This window comes from Hibiscus syriacus, unplaced genomic scaffold, assembly GCF_006381635.1.
Source record: "Hibiscus syriacus cultivar Baekdansim isolate YM2019G1 unplaced genomic scaffold, ASM638163v2 tig00110338_pilon, whole genome shotgun sequence".
Lineage (NCBI taxonomy): Eukaryota > Viridiplantae > Streptophyta > Magnoliopsida > Malvales > Malvaceae > Hibiscus > Hibiscus syriacus.
This window is the reverse complement of record NW_024062691.1, coordinates 959,007-980,890: the sequence shown is the minus strand read 5'-3', so window position 1 is coordinate 980,890 and position 21,884 is coordinate 959,007. Positions and strand designations below refer to the sequence as shown.

The following is a 21,884-nucleotide window of genomic DNA, read 5'->3' as shown; positions in this document are numbered from 1 at the left end:
GATGCCATCCAAACCACAAGAAAGTCGGAAACAAACGCAGAAAAGATCCAAAAAGAAAGAAGAAAAAAAAGTCATTCTATTCTCTATTAGTATAATTTTTTTAAGTTATTTCAACCTTCTTCATCAATAAATTAAAGTAGTTGATTGAAACCACCAAACCTGCCCTAGTTTTCTCCTACTCCTCCTTACCCTCTTTGATTTCTTTCTTCCCGTTTTTTTTTTATGTTATTTTTGGTTCCTCTAAATGGGTTTCCAACATAGAAAGTTAACGTCTGATTCCACAAATGAAACCTCAACAATTAACTGCAATCTTTGTTCCAACTACTGTCTTCCATTATGTTATGAGTATTGCCCTGGTGTTTGCTCCTCCAATCCTCCTTATGTCTATCAATACACGCCTCCGAGTCCTGATTACGTTTCTCATTCAAAGAAACCCAACATGTTGATTGTAACTTCAACGTTTCTTGTCGCCACTTTTCTGGCTATATGCTGTTTAGTTTTACCATGCCAGGCAACGGGCTAATGATCGGAGGAAACGACCTGCGGCGAATTCCTTGATGAAGATCATGGTCCCATAACTGGCCATCCCATCTGGTACATCAACTAGGTTGGTCTACAACCCTCCATCCTTTCCATCGCGGTTTGTAAGTATAGGAGAGGTGAGGGTCTTGTTGAAGGAACGGACTGCTGTTTTTGCTTGAACGAGTTCCAAGAGGACGAGACTCTTAGACTGTTTCCCAACTGTAGTCATGCTTTTCACTTCACTTGTATTGATAATTAGCTTAGATCGCACACCAATTGTCCTATGTGCCGAGCACCGATTGTTTCTAACGCCCGTAACAGAGGATGATCGTCTTCGTCTGGAGTAAATAATGAAGACTCCGGAGGAGTTGGATAAACCCGAGTGGTGGTTGTGGATGAATCTGAGAGAGGAGCTGGTGGTGGAACAAGTGAAATAGAGGAAACATGTGTTGGAAATGAGGGAAACGAAGCCGAAAATGAGGATGGGATTCAACCTATGAGAAGACGAGTTTCTTTGGATTCCATGGCAACTTCTCAGATCAGCCATGATCTTGTTAACGGTAATTCAGTCAATGATTTGGGTAAGGGAAAGAAGTGAGGGTGAGGATTGTTCTAAGGAGAGCTGCGGGTAAGTCTAAAAATGATTTGGGTAAATTACTCATTTAGTACATAAATTAGTTTTGGTTAGATTTAGTAACTGAACTGTCAAAATTTTCAAAACCATACATGAAGTTTAGTTTTTGTTTCATTTTAGTACCCGTTGTTAAAAACTTAAGGCGTTTTGTACCTAAATTATCATTTTTTTATCCATTTTAGTACCTAAATTTTCAATAAAAAAAATTCAAAACTTGAGTATGATTTAGGTACTAAACATGTTTTGGTATCTAGACTTTAATTTTTTTCAAAACTTAACGGCGGGTATTAAAATGAAATAAAAAGTAAATTTTAAGTATGATTTTGAAAAAAAATAAAAGTTTAGGTACTAAAACGAATCAAAACTATTAGTTTAGGTACTAAATGCATAGTTTACCCAAATGATTTTGACTCTAACAATACTTTGGGTAAATTATGTATTTAGTCATCCACCTATTCGTGTAGTTCTGTTTTGGTCATTCAACTATTTTTTAGGATTATATTTAATGTTATGTTTTGATTTCATTTTAATCACCCACCATTATTGATAAACAGAACTGCTGACATGATAATTTTTTTTATATTTTTCAATGATGACGTAAATTTATCTTATGGTGACACGTCAACATCACCATTAATTCTTTAACAACATGTGACCAAAAGAGAACCAAAATGTAACGTTATGTATAATTTAAAAAAAATAGTTGTGTGACCAAAACAAAATCACGGAAATAGATGGGTGACTAAATACGTAATTTACTCAAATATTTTAAAAGAAATGATAAACACACTGTTAAATGTCTTGGTAACCCAACAAGGTGTGAGTTTTCATTGCATATAATCTCAAGAAACTTGAGCAATAGATGATGCAGAACTTTTATAATAATACAGATGAATAAGGGCTCATGAAAAAGAAAAGCAAAAAAGATGATCCTTGTTGAAGCATAGCTCTTCTATAGATAACAATTGTGAATTGTAAGTAAACCTTTTGAGACAAATGATTATGTTATCTTGTTGTTTAATTGTTGTTGCCTATGTTTAAATGCAAAACTAGACATGTAATGGTGCGAATCTGTTTATTGTTCCACAGTAGAAAATGTCTGAATTTCAGCATTGATCTGGGAGGAACCCAAGTGAAATGAACCTTTAATGTCAGTAGGACCGTAAATGAGACGAGACATATCGTGAGTTACTCGAGATAGATTCGGTCAAAGCTCGATAAATACTCGACTCAAATTCTTAACGAGTCAAAATGAGCTACTTGATACTCAACTCGAAAAGCTCACGAACAACTCGAAAAAAATAATATATTAATTTAAAAAATTATTAATAATATTAAATTTGATGTTTTGATTTTTTTTGAAAAAAATGCAGTATAAGGTTTTCATATACTTAAGGTTCAGAGTTGCGTTTGAGCTTCAACCGAGTTAAGTTTATTTTTTTTTATTTTAAACTTTTACGAGGTTTCGAATCATGGTTTCGAGTTCTAATCGAACTTGAAAATTTTAGGCTCGCGAGTTTTTGAACTAAGTCGAGCTCTATTTTAGAATTTTCGAATTGAGTCGAGTTCAACAATACTTGAACTCGACTCGGCCCGTTTACATCCCTATTGCTGACGACCTAAGAATTGATGCCTAAGACAGCTGGAACAGACTCATTGAGGGTTGTTTTGAGTTTAAAGCTCACTGTTTACTGATAATCCCATCATCATAACATCCTCCAAAATACATTAATACGCTCCAAATTTGCTTAATTGTTATCGAGAGTGAGATCAAACAACAATGACGATTTGTTCGATGGAGAGAAAGAGAACCCAAGAATAGTATATACAGTCATTCATACAGTCGTTAATAATATAAACATGAATTATCAAATAACTTTTAAAACTTACCAAATTAAATATTATTATTATAGTTCAATTGTTATCGTATAAAGTGTTCATTTATTATTGAAGTTGGTACTATACATTATTTTATTTAGTCAAATAAATTTATCAATAATCAAATTTAATAATTATAATATTAATTAAATTTTACGAGTCAAGTCAATTTTTAAATTAAGATTTACGTTTACTACTGATTTTGAAATATTGTAAAACGAAATGTAATTGATTACCAACTGATTTTAAATCAAATTACATGATGATGAAATCATTTATTTATGTTCTCTTTTACAAGCATTTTGTTCAAAATGATATTGGTAAGTATTTTTTTTTGTCAGACAAGAAATTGTATTAAAAGTAAAAAGGTTGATAAGCCTATGATCTTATAAAACTAAAAGACAAAAGTAGGCTAATATAAAGAAATATATTAAAATAACCAAAATAAAAGATATTGAGAAAACGTCAAGAATGTCCATCTTTGGAAAAGGCCTGCACCTATCATAACACAATTTGATATGTATCGTTTTACTATTAAAATAATTTCAGCTTCTTAATAAGTAAAAAGTGAGAGTAGAATAGAGAAGCAGGGTCGATCCACGGGGACTCTGATATTTCTGATTTAGTGGACTTTTTGATTTAGATGAAGATAGAATTTCAGATAAAGATAAAAGGTTAATAATAAAATAATAAAATAAATAATTAAATATAAATCGTTTAAAATGAAAGATAATGATAAAATAATAAAATACATAAATAAATAATAATTATAAGATAAGGATAAATATAAAATTGAGGAGTTTTTAAATTTTTTTAAAAAATAAAATGAGATAAAAATTAAATAAACAAACAAATAAATAAAATAAATTGAGATAAAAAAAACTTATGGTAAAAAATAGCCTCAGGCTTCAGCTTTGCCTCAAATTCCTCGGATCATCGAAATAGATCTACTTCAAGATTCACGTCGACTACTTGTCTACAAAGACAAATCCTTGTAACTATGTTTTGTATACCGAATATCCAAGTGCACTCTTTAATTTCGGTTTGTGAGTTGATCTAAGCAACAACACTGTTGTAGATCTTAAAACGTTGAAGTTCGAAAAGCTACTGACGCGGATTATGTTGTTTCAACAATATCTGATTCCGAACTCAATTTCCTCTTAGCAAACAATTTTGCTAAATGTGTTTACAGGAAGTCGAATGTGCTTCAATAAGCCGATCCTTCCTCCCACGTTAACCATAACAACATCCAGACTAACGTCGATTTTTAATTTTGAAAATCATTTTGATTTGAAAATAAGCCCAAAAAACATAGAGAAACATCCGAAGCAATTTAAGTGTCTTACAATTCTCACATCTGGAATTGAGTCTTCGCTTTAGCCTTCGGCTTAAAAGAAAATTAGCTAAGCATAACAAAGTCATACTTAACATATTTGAAAACAAAACTTTAAAATAAAATAATAAATTGAAAACTTGAAAGGAAATAAAAGAGAAAATTTTATAAAGTTAGAGAGAAGAAGAAGAGTAAATTCTCAATTGTTGAGAGATATATTTTTAGGCTTACTTTGAGAGAGTATTTATAGTTTTCAAAATCCTAAAAACAAGGTAAAGATAATTCCTAAAATAAAGAAATAAATATTAATTAAAATACTTAAAACTATTTAAACTAAAATACCTAAAACAAATATAAGATAAAATATAATATTTAAAATAATATCTTAAAACATGAGTTTAATTCAAATTCAAATTGCAGAAACGTGTGGTTGATCCATTCGTTCTTCTAGAAGCGCTGATTGGGCATTCTAGAAGGTGATGACATCATCGTCTCGTCAGATGTTTCATGCCCAAAGTCATACCCACTAATCTAGCTTTGATTCCAAAAATAAAAAAATTGTAGAATTCTGTCCTTTTAGTATAATTTCCAGAATCTAGCGTTATGCACAGAAAATGAATCAAAACGAACAAATAAGCCACAAAAATCAATGATTACGGAACAATTTAAAAGCAAAATAATAACTAAATAAAACACTTATCAAATTCCCACTCACTTATTCAATGATTGTCCTCAAGCATTCCTCAATTAACATATCAAAATCATAAGTTGCCATCTTCAATTTCAATTTATCTCTCAAACTTTCAATCGAACTAAGTCCATGATATTTGCCGAATTCAAGTTACAATCAAGCAAAAACACAACTAAGAAAATTTAAAGTAAGCAAGATATCCCAATTAATTGCCAATTTCAATGAAGCATGACTCAATACCTTACAAAGATTCACACATATCGCTCAAAGTGTTTGGGGTAAATGAAATCGCTCAAATCAAAAATAACCAAAATATTACCATAGGCTTTGAATCCAATCAAGTATCCACTACGAAAAGTGAATATAATGCAATAATCAAAGGGTCTTTAAACAAGGTGTAATGAGACTCAGGTTAGGGTAGGGAAAAGGCCATGATGATAGGGATAAATACCAAGACAAAAGATTAATACAATTAAGAACAATCCACGAACTAACATAAAGCACAATAAAACAAGGAAAAAAAATAAATGAAAGGCAATTGAAATGATAAATTTTTCCTTCTTCTCTTTTTTTCGAAAGAAGGGTCTGTTTTTTCTTTTTTTGCTATTCAAAACAGTGAACAATTTTTTTTTGCTGTTCGAACAGTGAACAGTTTTTTTCAACTTTTTTTCGTGGAACAAGAGTGATACAAGATCTCAAGTCTCGACAAGGGTATGAAAAGAGAGGAAAAATTAAAAAAAAGGTTTCGGGTTTAATTATGAGGTGTAAAATAAGGAAAAAGAAACAAACTCAAATGTGGTTCATTAGTGGATATATAAATGGATAGGATTTTTGGGAAAAGTGGGTTTATCCTAGGTACCCCTATCACATTAAAACATTACATTCAACATATAGTCTCAAATATGCATTGTGATTACAAGTTCTAGAAAATCCTAATTAGTTCGGCTCACTCAAATCAAACAATGAGCAAGAAAGAAAATGTATGCTCGTTAGGCTCGAATCACACAAGAAAAGTTTATATGCACTAAGTCAAGTTCATCTCCATCAACAAAATCATGAAATAACTATACTCAACAAAAAATTCACCAGCTATACTAATCACCATCATACAAATTAAATTCAGTCAAAACATGGTCACAATCCAAAAGGAAGGAAGAGTATAAAGTGGAGTTCAAGACTAACAACCAATGATCCCAACACATCAATATGAGAATAAGTCAGTTCCAAACAATCAAATAAGCAAGTGAAAAATTTGATAGCAAATTCTACCCCCTCACTTAGACCATATTGTCCCAATATGAATATTAAAGCATAAGAGAGGGAACAAAATTACTCCCCTGATATAATGGCGACCGCGGCCGCGACAATGGCTAGATGAATTGTTGTAGAGTATAATGTCCGATCGAGAAGCCACCAGAAGATATATTAAAAATTTCTGTAAAAAAAATCAAGAAAAGAATAGATCATTCCAAGATTTTATTTTAAAGGAAGTAGACTCAAGAAAAGAACTCAATCACTCTTTATCCTTTTCTCTTGTTTTTTTTACTCTTTGAACCAATATTATACTGTTTTTTTACACTGCATTGTTCGAATATGTTGTTATTATTCGAACCAAATCTATTTTTTTGCACTGCATTGTTCGAATCTGCTGTGTATTTTTTTGCACTGTTCTAACCAAATCAGTTTTTTCTACACTGTTCGAACAGTGTATTTCAAAATTTTGCTTCTTTTTTCCCGAATGATTCTTCCTTTGTTCGCTGCCACACGATCTCTTCACACCTTGGGGTCGGGTTTTCTCCCTTTTTTCGCTTTTGGTTCGAACAATTCTTGATTCTATCCTGCTTAAAATTCAACTAGGAATAATGGGGTGCCTAAAAAATAAAAGAAAAATAAATCAGAAAATAAAAATAAAAATTGAACAAACGGAAAATAAATATAATAATGAGTTGCCTCCCATAAAGCACTATTTTTAACGTCGTTAGCTCGTCGACCTGATTCAGACTATAGGTTTCGAGAGATATACTTCCTCCACTTTATACGCTTTTTCCAACTAAGAACTTCCTTATGAGAAATTCTAAAATCGTATAATTTTTTTATTTTTTTATTGTAGATTTTGGCTTTCTCATATGTTTTTCTTTGGATCTTTTTTTAGCTTTGAAAGCTTATCCGAAATAATAACCAGTGAAGTAGCATTTCTTCTAAAAAGGCATTCTTTAAGTGTTTCATCATTTGTTTCAATTCTATCTCAGGTGCCTGTAAAACAGAAGGTAATATTTTAGTTTTAGAGGAAGGTAAAAATAAATCAGAATTTATTGAAAAAATAGTTTTAAACTTCATTTTTCCCTCTTTATGGCAAGGTTCAAGATCCATGGAAAGATTAGATTCAATATATTCATCAATTAAAGGATCTAAAATATCAACATAATTAATTCTTTCAACTCGATCAGTGTATTTCATTGCTTTGTAAACATCAAATTCAATGATATCACCATCAAATTCCATTGTCAGTATACTACTTCTAACATCGATCTTTGTATGTTCAGTGCTTAGGAAGGGTTGGCCTAAGAGTACATCGGAATAAGAATTCGACCTATCATGTTCCATGTCAATGACATAGAAATATGCAGGAAAAAATATTACATCGACCTTTACTAAGACATTTTCCATCACTCCCACTAGATATATCACGGACCGATCAGCCAACCATATGGTTATTCTTGTTTCCTTCAAAGGCTCGTTAGTAATCATTTTATAAATAGAAAAGGGTATAACGTTGATTGAAGCCCCTAAGTTACACATTGCACGTTTAATTTTAAAATTACCTATTTTACAAGGTATGGCGAACATACCTTGATCTTTCATCTTTGGCGGGAGCTTTCATTGAAAAATTGCTAAAACATGTTCTCCCAAATTTACCTTTTCGTTCCCCATTAATTTCCTCTTTGTAGTGCAAAGTTCTTTTAAAAATCGAGCATACCTTGGTACTTGTCGAATTACTTCAAGAAGAGATATGTTAAGTTGAACTTTTTGGAACACCTCTAAAATCTCCCTTTCTTCAGCTTTTTTTTATCACGCTTTATGAACCTGATAGGAAGGGTGGCAGCGTGATTTCATGAGGAGAAAGCAGATGATGTGCGTTAGATGTACATTGTATTTCTAGAGGTGGCATTTCTTCTTACTCTTCCTGATGTGTGGTTTTTTCTTCTAGAACTTCGGTTGAGATGACTGTTCCACTTCGGAGTGTGATGACACTAACATTCTCCCTTGGATTTAACTCCGTTTGAGAATGTAGTCTTCCTTGTGATTCTAACTTCATCACAGTTTGAGCCATTCGGCTCACTTGTTTATCCAACTTTTGAAGATGTGTTTCGGTTCAGCTTTAGAATTTTTACTGGGATGTAACTAGCTTTTCTTGGGAAATTGCTAACTTTTCCATGATTTCCTCCAATGTTGTCTTTTGCATTTGTTGTTGAGGAGGAGGTATTGGTTGAAAAATTGGCCTTTGATTTGGTGCATAGTTGAGATTTTGGTGGTCTCGCCATCCCAGATTATAAGTATTACTATATGGGTTGTATGGTCTCTGTGGAGGACCTGGAAAGTTTCCTACAACATTGATTTCTGCATTGCCTCCTTCTTATATGATCGGGCAACAGTCCGTCGGATGGTCCAACTTCGTGCATATCTCACATGCTTTTGTTACCTCAGATTTTCCTGCAACAAGTGAATTAACTATTTCAATTAATTTATCTAATTTATTTTCAATGGAAAAGGTACTTATCTTGTGAACCCGTCGGTTGGGTTCACTTGAAAATTATTGAGAGTTGGCTGTCATGGTTGAAATCAATTCTCTCGCTGTTGTTGGGGTCATCTTGACTAATGCTTCTCTGCTGGCGACATCTACCATTTTCATTTCCATTGGTAAAAGACCTTCATAAAAGTATTGAAGTAACATTTGCTCACTTAATCCGTGTTATGGACAACGTGCGTAAAGGTTTTTAAATCGTTCCCAATAGTCATAAAGATTTTCTTCGCTCTTTTGCCAAACAGAAAAAATGCTCCTTTGTAACTCGCTTGCTTTAGCCATTGGGAAGAACCTGTCAAGAAAAATTTAACTCATGTCAGCCCATGTATTAACTTAATTCGGAGGTAAATAAAATAACCAATCTTTAGCCAAGTCAGCTAAAGAGAAAGGGAAAACCCTCCATTTAATTTGATCTTCGGTTGGTTTCATTCTAGTGCAAACCACGTGGAATTCCAACAAGTGTTTGTGCGGATCTTCAGTGGGAAGCTCGTGGAAAGTGGGAAGGTCGTGGAAAGTGGGAAGAAGATGAATAAGTCATGTCTTTAACTGAAATAGAGTCCCGCCATTAGGAAAAGTCATGCATAATGGCGTCTGAGTGACAGGAGCTACGGTTAGCTCTCGAATCGTTTGTTTTTCTTCTTTTGCCATTAGGATTTGATCTTCGTTATATGCGTCTGTTTTGGAGTTTATCTCCGGACTTTATTTTGTTTATGAACTATGCTCTTCTTATCTCTTTCTTTTTTCTCGAAGCGTTTGTACGTGGAATCTTCGTGCTCATGCTTCGATCTCCGGGTCAAGATCTACTAATTCGCCCGGGTTTCTTCTGGTTATAAATAAAAAACAAAGAAAAATAAATCAGTACTTGTTGTTAGTCCCCGGAAACGACGCCAATTTGATAACTGTCGTTTTGCTATCAAAATAATTCCGGCTTCTTAATAAGTAAAAAGTGAGAGTAGAATAGAGAAGCAGGGTCGATCCACGGGGACTCTGGAATTTATGATTTAGTGGACTTTTTGATTTCGATGAAGATAGAATAAATGTATAAGTCTCCAAAGGAATATGGGAATGGTCCCATGAAATCAATGCCCCAAACATCGAAAAGTTCTATCTCCAGAATATTTTGCAGCGACATTTCATGTCGTTTGGATTTGTTTCCAGTGCGGTGGCATCGGTCGCACGCCTTGCAAAATTCGTGGGCATCCTTAAATAGCGATGGCCAATAGAAGCCCGATTGGAGGACCTTTGCAGCAGTCCTCGAACCTCCAAAATTTCTTCCACAGGTTATTGTGTGGCAATAGTATAAGATATTGCGTTGATCCTCTTTGGGGACACACCGTCTAATCATCTGATCGGCACATTGCTTGAACAAGTACGGCTTGTCCCAAAAATAGAACTTGGCATCATGCAGAAACCTCGTTTTGCCCTGACTATTTAGTTCATAAGGAAAAACACCACTAACAAGAAAATTAACAAGGTCAGTGTACCATGGAATTGTATTGGCATATAAAATTTTCTCGTTAGAGAATTCTTCTTTAATATCAAAAATGTCATGGTATTCTGAAATGTTCTTTAGCCTAGATAAGTGGTCTGCAACCTGATTTTCAGTACATTTCATATCAACTACCTCTAAGTCGAATTCTTGCAAGAGTAATACCCATCTAATCAGTCTAGGCTTGGCATCTTTCTTGTTCACTAAATATTTTATAGCGGAGTGATCAGTATGAACTATGACCTTTCTGTCTATCAAGTATGGCCTAAACTTGTCAAATGCAAATACCACAGCAAGTAATTCCTTCTTAGTGGTAGTGTAATTCAATTGTGCATCATTTAAGGTACGGCTAGCATAATAAATCACATGAAATATTTTACCTCTACGTTGCCCAAGCACAGCTCCCATGGCAAAATCACTTGCGTCACACATTAATTCAAACGGTGTCGTCTAGTCTGGGGGAACTACGATCGGTGCAGAGATAAGTCTTCGCTTTAGCTTTTTGAATGCGCCATGGCATTTTTGATCGAACACAAATGGTTGGTTCTGTTGCAGCAGGGTGCACAAGGGCTTGGATATTATGGAGAAGTTCTTGATGAATCTTCGATAAAATCCAGCATGTCCAAGGAAACTTCGAATGCCCTTGACAGAGTTTAGTGGGGGTAGCTTCTCGATTACCTCGATCTTGGCCTTGTCTACCGCAATGCCCTTTGCAGAAATCTTATGGCCTAGAACAATGCCTTCTGTTACCATGAAGTGGCATTTTTCCCAATTCAGCACGAGGTTAGCCTCCTCACATCGCTTCAGTACCTTTGCCAAATTGTCGAGGCATTTTTAAAAGTCGTCCCCAGAAACAGAAAAATCATCCATGAAAATCTCACGATAATCCTCAACCATGTCAGAGAATATGGCTTGCATGCAGCGTTGAAAAGTTACCGGGCATTACAAAGTCCAAAAGGCATTCTTCGGAAAACATAAGTGCCATAAGGGCACGTGAACGTGGTCTTCTCTTGGTCCTCTGGTGCGATGGCAATCTGGTTATACCTTGAGTAACCGTCCAAGAAACAATAAAATGCATTGCCAGCAAGTCGATCTAGCATTTGATCGATGAACGACAAAGGGAAGTGATCCTTCTTCGTGGCCTTGTTAAGCTTACGGTAGTCCATGCAAATTTGCCACCCGGTGACCGTGCGAGTAGGTATCAACTCGTTATCTTCACTCGTCACCACGATCATGCCTACCTTCTTAGGCACGCATTGAATGGGTCTCACCCATGAACTATCCGAAATAGGGTAAATTACTTCAGCATCAAGCCAGTTGAGAATCTCTTTCATCACAACTTGCTTTATGATTGGGTTCAATCTTCGTTGTGGCTCTATGGATTTGCCATGGCGTTCTTCTAGCAGGATTTTGTGCATGCAGATTGTTGGACTTATTTCCTTCAGATCTGCCATCATCCACCCTAACGCTTTCTTATGCTGTGAAAAAATACTTAACAAACTCATTTCTTGGTTAGGAGTAAGGGCGAGGAAATAATCACAGGAAAAGTTTCATAACTACCCAGATAAGCATATTTAAGATGTTGTGGCAAATTCTTAAGTTCTAGGGTAGGAGCATGCTGTAATGAGGGCTTGGGAGGAACAAACTCTTCAAAGTTCAAAGGTTCAAAAAGTGTACCTGGGCTAGCTTTAAGGAAGTCAACTTGTTGTTCCTCGGATGAAAAATCATTAGGCTCTCCGGCCTTTAAGTCTTCCAGCAGCCATTCATCAGATCCTAGCTGAATAAAATTGTCCTGGCAAAATTGATCTGCTTCTTTTGTTATTACTGTATCCACTTCTAAAATGCTCTGGCATTCTTCAGAATCATCCATGTACTTAAGTGATCGAAAGACATTTACGGTGACATATTGATCGGCCACTCGTATGGTTAGCTAACCCCTCTCACAGTCGATGAGAATATGACCGGTAGCTAGGAATGGTCTCCCCAAGATGATGGGTTATGTGGCGTCAACCTCATAATCTAGAATCAAAAAATCGATAGGAAAAATAAACTTGTTGACCCGTACGATGACATCTTCAATTCGCCCCTCTGGTCGAACGTGCGAACGATCGACTAATTGCAAGATGACCGATGTGGGTCTTGTATTTTCTATCCCAAGCTTGACGAATATTGACTTAGGCATCAAGTGCACACTTGAGCCAAGGTCACATAATGCCTTCCCAATAAATTTATCTCCTATTGAACATGGGATAATGAAGCTGCCCGGATCATGTCTCTTTGGTGACAGTTTACTTAAGGAAGAGCAAAATTCTTTTGACATGGCAATTGTTTCATACTGCTCAACCTTTCTCTTCTTGGTAATAATTTCCTTGAGAAATTTGGCATATGTCAGCATTTGTTCCATCGCCTCCAACAAAGGGACATTGATTTGTAGTTGAATTAGAATGTCAATGAACTTCTTAAATTGGATATCTTCGTTATGCTTCTTCAGTCTTTGCGGAAAATGAGGTGGGGGTCTGGCTTCCTGTACTGACGGGGTGCGAACAGAAATTGCCTTAGCATTTTTATTTGCCCTCTCAATTTCTTCACTTGACAAATCCTCAGCCTTTTCTTCTTCTACTGGTGCTTCTTCTTGCACTTCTTGATCAGCTTCCTTGGTTACAGGGGGTGACTCATCCTTCAGTCTTCCCCCAAACTTGTCTTTAACATTAATTTGTATACCACTTCGGAGAGTTAGCACACTGTAGCTCTCCTTACCATGAGGTTTGGTGACTTCAGTGTCACTCGGTAACTATCCTGGTTTATGTTCTTGTAATATCGCGGCAATTTGACCAACTTGACTCTCCAGCGCCCTCAGCGATGAACTATGGCTCTGAAGCAGGGCCCCTTGATTTTGGATGGAGGTCGCATGGTCTTGCAGCATTGTTTTTGTTGTTGTAATAAACTCTTGCATTGTGGCCTCCAAAGAACTGGTACTTGATAAAGATAGCCCTCCCTTGTTATAATTATGCCATGGAATATTCGATTGATAACTCTGGGGGTCATTGTAATTCTGTTGCCGAGCTAGTTGATGGGTATTGTTGGATCCTTGATTTCCCCACTAAAAGTTTGGATACTGGCGCCATCCAAGATTATACGTGTTAGAATAGGGGTTATTTTTGCCTCGATTAAAATTGCCCACAAAGTTTATGGATTCTTGATTGGTCGGGCAGTCACTCTCATTGTGATTGTCGTGGCATAATAGACAAGCTGAATGGGTTGCCTTTACTTCTCTCGCCTCACTTGGCCTTTGCAAATTTTTCAACATGTTGGTGATAGCAACAAGCTGGGCGGACACGTTATCTTTAGAATCTAGCTCGAAAGCTCCGTGTGACTTGCGCCTAACTCCAAGCCGTGTTGATGGAAACTGATAATCATTAGTGGCAATCTTATCCAGAATGTCAAATTCCTCTGTTGGTGATTTGTCAAGCAGCATCCCATTTGCCGAGGCATCTAGCATAATCCTCGTGGGCGCGTTAACTCCATTGTATAACATCACCACTTGTGTCCAATCTTGAAAACCGTGGTTTGAACACTTTCAAAGTAATGCCTTGTATCGATCCCATCATTCATACATCGACTCATCATCAGCTTGACGGAATGAAGCAATGTCGTTCCTCAATTGGGTGTTCATATTCGGAGGATTATACCGTAGCAAATTTTTTTTGTACAGATCTGTCCACGACTCCATTGAACCCACTGGAACGCCACTCAACCATGCCCATGCTAGGTCACGCAGGGAGTACGGAAACAACTTTAATTTCAGAACATCTTCGTGCACCCCTTGTTGGCAGAAAGAATCGCACACCTCCAAGAAGTTACGAATATATTGTATGGCATCTTCATTTGGCATACCCCTAAACTGGCCTATGGAGTTCAGCATATTGAACATGACAGGTTTGAGCTCGAAGTGGGCTGCCTGAATATCTGGGGCCACAATTCAAGGATTTAAATCCTCTAAGATCAGATTTAAATGATCACGAATTGCACGAGGTCTGGTTGCGTTTCCAGCATTTAAATTTGCCCCGGCATTCTGATCCTCCTCATGACCAATACCTTGATTTCCGATTTGGTATATGTTTACATATTGAGCGCGTCTTCTTTGCCTAAATAGCCTCTCAATTTCTAGATCAATCAGTTTTAATGGCTCTTCAGGGTTACTTCGGGTCATGTACCTAGATAAATAAATGAAGAAAAATTAAGGAAAGTAAAAAGTAAAGTTAACTAAAAAGAAAATATGAACAAGTAAAATAAAAATGCTATGACAAATCAATTTAACTTCCAGTTACCGATTCCCCGGCAACGGCCCCAAAAACTTATCCGCTCTTTGTGAGTACTAAATATGGGCGCGGATATGTGTGCAAGTATACACAATCAAACAAGTAATAAAGTGATAAGTAGAGTATCGTCTCCACAGGGAATTGGGGAAATCAAATAGGTTTGTCAAGGCACTTTACTTTGTCACCTAAGTAAAGTTAGTGATGGTACGTACAAATGATAATGCAGTGGCAAAATGAAATGACTGATGTGGAAATGGGATAATGGCAGTATGGTAGAAAATGGATATGTCGTGGCAAATTGAATTGTGAAACATGCAAGCATATGGAAATGTCAAGGAAAAATAAAATATAAATACTGGATTTAATTTATAGGACTTTAGCTTTCTCACACGACAAGCAGCAATGGGAATGAGTGATGTGAGTCACTAGGAAAATCTAAGTTTATTTCTCCGAATGGTATTTCCTCTATGCTTAACCTGCCCGACAGAGTCTACTGAAGTGCCCTAAGTTATCTCTAGTAAGGGACTCGACAGATTAAAAATGCCCTGGCAAATCCGATTGGCGTAAACCCCTGCAGTGATCCTATTAGTTCAGATAACATGATGTGTCTCGTCAATACCTTTTTGCGATAGCATTAACATCTAACCTATCAGTTATGCTCTACTCCTTTTTTTCGAATGAAATCCTATCCTTATCTCTAAGGTGGATTAGGCCTAGTTACTACCTAATACCCGTTGTTTATATAATTCCTCCCTAGCTTCTCTCGAAGACTAAAGGTAAACTACCTAGGCATTCTCTCGAACCCTAAGCACCTTCTAAGGAAAGGCTACTCTCGTAGCTCCTACAACCTCAAAGCATTAAGTTTCATAAATAAAACAGATTAAAGCATAATAAAATAACCATTCTTTGAAAATAAAACTTAGACATCCAAGCGAACTCCCACCAAATAGGATTAGTTCATGGTGTGGTTCGAAATAAACAAGTTCAAGACAAGTTTCATTCGTTCCTTACAACCCAATAACAAAATATAAAAGCAAAGAACAAAGGGGAGGAGAGAAAGCCTTCGACATGCACTGCCCAATGCTCCTCTCGGCCACCAAGAATTGTTCCAGTGGACTGGCTCCTCTCGGATGCTCAGAACGCCACTCCCTCAGTCTTGTCAAGGAGAAATGCCACGTCAAGGAGAAATGCCACGGCAAGTAGGATTGATGGAGAAAGATGAGACTTTCTCTCTCTAACTTTTTAAGCTCAAATCTATGTGGAACTAAAGTCTCTAACAATGTGGCTTCATCCTCTATTTATAGGGGAAAATTAACCCTTGAACTAAGAGTTGACTTTCCCAAACCATGGTTAACGTTGCTTGGGAGTTGGGCAAGACAGGTGATGATACAGCCTGGGTAGCTGGAATGAGTGACCGACATAATCCCGTTGCAGGTACCCAAGGGCAGACAAGATCTGCAGGGTCAGACAGAGTCATCAGCAGAACTGGCAGTTGCAGCGCCGATCCCTCCAAGCGTATCTTCGAGGTGGATTTCTCAGGCAGAGCTCTCGAACAATTGGCTTCAAAAATATCTTCTCATACTTTAAGAACTTTCGAAATGCCGGTTGAACTTGGAAAATTCGTTTTGCTCAGCAATCTCCTTATGTCACGACATTTTCTTTCCTCTTTTCCTTGCTCTCAATACATGCACATCATCAGACAAGTACCTTTCCCATAAAGCAGCACCACTATAACCACCACATGTAACTAAATGCTTCTAAATGCCTCTACATGGTTCTAAATGAGCCTTTATACATTCAATAACTTAAGTTAAAAGGTCCCAAAATGTGACCTTTTACGGAGTTATCACTAACGTTGATAAATGCACTGATACGATTCTTTAACCTGAAAAGGTGAGTACCAGAGTGAGCTTTGGGAAGCTTAGTAATACAATACTACCAATTGATGCTACATGACATGCAGATAAATGGGAAACCATATAATTTCCTTATTGAATCAGATATATATTGAATTTTGGGATAATATGGGGTTCTACTGCTAGTTCATCGAGTAAAAGCCATGAAGATCTCAGTTCATAGGAAGCATTCATAGTATCACATTTTCAGGAGGTCGAATAGAATATCGAATAGTAAATTGCATTCATAATATGAGGTTTCCACATTGCAAAAACATTAGGAATTGTCAACGTAATTAATTCTTGGTTCATAACTCATAGGGATGGTACATCATGTAAGCTCATCTAAGTTTCCAGACTTATACAACTCACTTACTTAATCCTCAGTCATTGAGGTTACTTAGTTCATTTAGTATTCAATTCTAACCTAGTTACTATAGAGTTTTCTATAGAAACTCATACGTTTATTCAATCGAGGTTGATTTGTCTCACGATATCCACTTCTTAGTACTGAATGCACCATAGCGTTGAGCTGAGCATAATACTTCTAGAATTATCATCAATCCATACTTGAGGAGACAAACAATGATTCGAGTGTTATCTATGCCATTCAGGTGCTAATATAGCACTAGCATTGATTGACCGGCTTAATCTGTGTTCCATAACTTTTAATAGTAATACAACATCCATGTTTATTTGAATTTCTTAATTAATCCAAGACATTTACTTTTTCTAGGCCATAAGGGTATTTTGGTCATTTTGGTGCTCAATATAAATTGTCCTTTTTGAGCTTGAGGATATCCAATCATTACCAAGCTTGGGGATATTCTTGATTTATTTCTATTACAGGGGTAATTAGGTCATTTTACAGATCCAGGATTTTTCAATTCTTTTCTTCCGTCTGATCTTATTATTTAATTCAACTTATCATCTATTGTAGTTATTTCGAACAATTCTGACAAAAGAGCACCCTCAATAAATTATTTTTCAGGTATTTACTCATAGCTCGGAGATTTTCGGGTCAAGGGTCTTCTCAGATGTTACAAACAGTTTATCAGGAATTTTTTGTGCAAAGACAGGGTCTTAACAATTAAATCTGTAATTTGTCGGGTTAGGTACGAATTCTCAAGGTACTTTATCATTCAGAGTCAACTCGGATTATTTTTACCTTTCAAGGGCATTTTCGTAATTCCTTAACCAGGTAACTTCGGTATTAAAACTTTTAACAAGGATAAATAGAATTTAGAGATCCTAGAGTTAAATGATTTTCCAAATAATCTCTGAACTTGAAATTATTCCTTATCAAACTTCTAATTTCTTGTACAGGCCATCATAATTTTATTCAGTTACCGACTTTTTATCGTATTCGTATCGCGTGTAGGAATTACCTAATTATACAGATGAGATCAAATATTTTCTTATTCATGCATTTACCAATACCAACATGTTCCATAAAGTATGAAAAGGTAGTAATGTATTACCTCGATTTTCGTTCCATACTGATCGACCATTTAAATTCTATTCGAACGCCTTCAATCTTTAATTCAACTTTCAATAATTCCTCAAATACATAACAACGTAAATTTCATAAAAAAATGAGCTTAATTGCAAAAAACGGACCTTAAAAACGGAACCAGGGTATCAAAAAATGTCAGGATAGGTGTACCCGAAAAAAGTTAACGGTCGGTTTATGGGCGGTCAACGCAGTTCGGGTCAACGGTAAATGGCTCAGTCAGCTTGGCTCGGTTGCTCGGCTCGGTGGTTTGGCTCGACGGCTTGACTCGGTGGCTCGGCTCGGCGGCTTGACTCGGTGGCTCGGCTCAGGGACTCAGCTTGGCGGCTCGGTGGCTCGGACCGGTCCAACCGGTTCAGACCACTCAAGCTGGTCAACTGATTCACCAAGCTTCCAGACAAAGCCCACTCGCAAGGGGTGGCGCGTGTGGACGAGTGCGGAGGCCTAGGAGTTCGAAAAAAATCCATAAAATTTTCTAAAATTATTTTAAGGCATTTTGAGACACTTACCAAGCTCGGTTCACAATTTTGAACGGCGGATAGCTCGATTTTAAAACGTCAAAAAACTTTAACTTCTTCTCCCCCTTACGCACCGGTGAACTCAGAATGATGCAAGGAACACGATGGTGCGGGAGGTGTCGAAAATGGGTGGCCGGATCGACCTGAATCGATGGAAAACCAAAGGCGATTAAGTTAAAACGACGAAGTTTCCGGTTGAGATTTACGACGAACGATGCCGATTCACGATGGAATAGAGGTTGGGTTTTGTTCACCGTTCAATGGTGAGTCTTTTGGTAGTTTCGGATCGACGAACGGTGGCCGGACGGTGGAGAAATCAGAGTTACAAAAGGGGTTGACGGGGGACAGGAAATGAGGAAAAGCAATCTGGAGAAACCAGATTGTTCGCGGAGGAGATTTTATTTTTCAACAAATAAGAAAAATGGGTAAATTCAGGATTGGTTCCTAAATTTCCTGTACTTCATAAAATGGTTTGCTAACTTTATGATTTTACACTTTAATCCTCAATTTCTTCCAAAATACCACTTAAAATCAATATTTTATAATTTCTAAAATTTAGCCCCTAAATTGGGGTGTGACAAGATCAATGACATTTAGTTATTAAGGATGACAATTCACTAATCAAACTACAGATAAACTTGGCATAGTATTAGGCAATTCTCTAACACAAAGTATACAAAAAAACACAGTATGACAAAATATAATAACAACGATGTCATAAATATATTGCATATGTAACATGCTTGTACTTCAATAATTCAATTTATTTCAGTTGTAGTCCAATAGTAGACTAGTGATATATGAATACTCGAATCTTGTGTCATCATCAAGTACTGAAATGTTGTAGCATTATGGTCATCCCTCCACCTCACTTGGATATAATGTCCGACCAACAATATCCTCTGTTTCAACAAGATCAAAGTCTTAACAAAACACGTACAAAGCATTATGAATTCTGTAACATGTCAATTGTATTTGAAACTCGACTAAATGATCAAGGCTTATTTTACCGCAATACGCAGTTCAAATTTAGTCAGTTTACGATGGTTTTCACACAACTTATTATACAACGAAGTATAAGCACTTAGCTCGAATTAGTCCAATTCATAATTCAGACTTCAAATTCACATAACACATAACAAATTCATCCATTAAAATAAAGTATAACATATTCGAAATATCAAAATAGCTTAACTAAACCTTACTTACACAAGAGATTGCCATCCATATGCTCTAATTGAGTTTTACCACAAATCTATCGCAAAGACATATAATTCTTTCCTACACCATCAAAACCAAAACACACCAAAACACACGTATAGACTCGATTATAATTATACTCATCTAATCTGAGTTTTCAGAGTCCCTCATATCAATGAAATAATCTACAACAATAGCTTTTTCACCTTTGATTTTAGGGTTTTCATCAAATCTCTTTTTCTAGCAAAAAAAAAAAACACATAATCAAAGGTAAATTCATTATCAAAGACAATAACACATAAACCCTAATTTGTCATAAATCCCTAAAATTGAATCAAATTTAGAGTTACACTAACTTGATAATGAATCAAATGATACTAAATGATAGAGCTAAGTTCGGACTTCTCAAATATAGCTTTAATTTAAAATTTGGAGAGACAATTTAGGGATAATTTGAGGTATCTCTCTAGAATCCTTTAGGGTTCAAACTCTCTCTTCAATATCATCCATGAGTTTGTTTGAGCCCAAATTAGTGTATAAATTTAAAAGCCCAACAAACTCAAATGAGAATCAAATCAACATTGATTCTTTAATGAGAACAACATATACACTGCTTATTTGTATTTTTAATGGTAAATAATATTTATTTAGAATCTTTCTTAGTCGTTGACAACATATGTCATGTTTTACCCCGATCATTCAAAGATAACATTATTTATTAGAACTAAAATCATTTTAAAGAGTTGGGTTTATTTGTATTTTTTTATACAAATATTTAAGAATTTATTTTGTCGATCACAGACAACCACAATTTGCAACAAATATTAATGCAAAAGTAGAGGTAACAGTTTTGTGTGTACAGTCAATAATGCCATATAATTCATGACGCATGGATGAATCTACAGAGCTAGAAAGAGAGCAGCACTAAACACAACAATATTTCAAGCAATTAAAAGCCTTCATTCCAACTCAACTTCTGTCGAAGAATTACAGGCCACTAATGGAAACCAATCTCACCAAAACCGGAGGCCAACTCCTTGCATTTAACCCACTTTTCCAACTCTATAAAATAAACACCATGTCCGGTTCATTATCCTACACAATCCAAACACAGTTTTCGTTTGTAAACTTTGAGGTCTTCCTGTTATGGCTAATTCTCGAAGTCTCCTTGTTTCAGCTCTCTTCATTGCACTGTCACTGTCATTTTCGGCCATGGATGTAGCTCAGGCTCGCCGTCTTCTGCAGACAGTAACCACCACAACGCCACCAGTATTTCCAAATGTGCCTCCAGGACCGTTCCGTGGCTTCCCATTCCTTCCTTTCAACGGACCCTACCCGGAGTATAGGTTGCCGCCATTTCCGGGCTCAGCTCCTGGCTTTCCCGGCTCGTTCCCGATATTCCCTGCTCCGCCGACATTTCCCAACCCTTCCCCTTAAAACCACAGATTTAAAAGCTATGACTCATGCGTGAAATTTCTATATTACCAGTGCTAAATAAAGGTTAAGCTTTAATATTGTGTAGGGTTGAATATTTGTTTTGTTTTGAATATCTATGGCGGAAGCTTTGGTTTGGCTTGCTCTTTGTTCGCTTTGGATCGAATAATAAGTTATATAGTATTGACTAATGTCGTTGGTAGTTTATGTATTAAAAACATGGTCTTGCTTCTACCCATCTTTCTAATTTTATGTGTGTACAAGGAATGAGTATCTAAATCTTTCCTATTATGTTTAATTTTATATTGCTTTATGTTGGGGAAACCAGATTATTTCCCACACGAACGTAGTTTCAAAATTGATCTGAAATGTCAAGATCAAAATCACCTTGAATTGCATAGCGGACAAACCCGTCAAACTATTGAATATTGAAACACAATGGAAAAACCGAATAAAGAAAAAATAAAGGAGAGAACACACCAAATTTACGAGGTTCGATGAAAATATCGTCTACTCCTCAGGCACCACACCGGATGATAACTTCACTATCAACAAATATTACAACAAATGGAATTCTTCAGAATTTCCAAAGTGAGAGAATGAAGAAAACAAATGGAAGAGAGAACTTGTTTTGGAATGATTTCTAATGAAATACT

General features: G+C 36.1%; 1 protein-coding gene and 1 pseudogene across 1 annotated transcript; both read left to right on the top strand.

Moving 5' to 3' along the window:
• Nucleotides 1-175: 175 nt before the first annotated feature.
• LOC120120415 lies at nucleotides 176-1,188 on the top strand (annotated as a pseudogene).
• Nucleotides 1,189-20,873: 19,685 nt separating this feature from the next.
• On the top strand, nucleotides 20,874-21,353 carry LOC120120388 (proline-rich protein 13-like). The gene has a single exon (XM_039140049.1). It carries the CDS (start codon nucleotides 20,941-20,943, stop codon nucleotides 21,229-21,231), a length of 291 nt encoding a protein of 96 aa, XP_038995980.1. The 5' UTR covers nucleotides 20,874-20,940; the 3' UTR covers nucleotides 21,232-21,353.
• Nucleotides 21,354-21,884: the final 531 nt, after the last annotated feature.

Coding starts and splice junctions, on each gene's coding strand:
- LOC120120388 (XM_039140049.1), top strand. CDS start 20,941: ATGGCTAATTCTCGAAGTCTCCTTGTTTCAGCTCTCTTCATTGCACTG.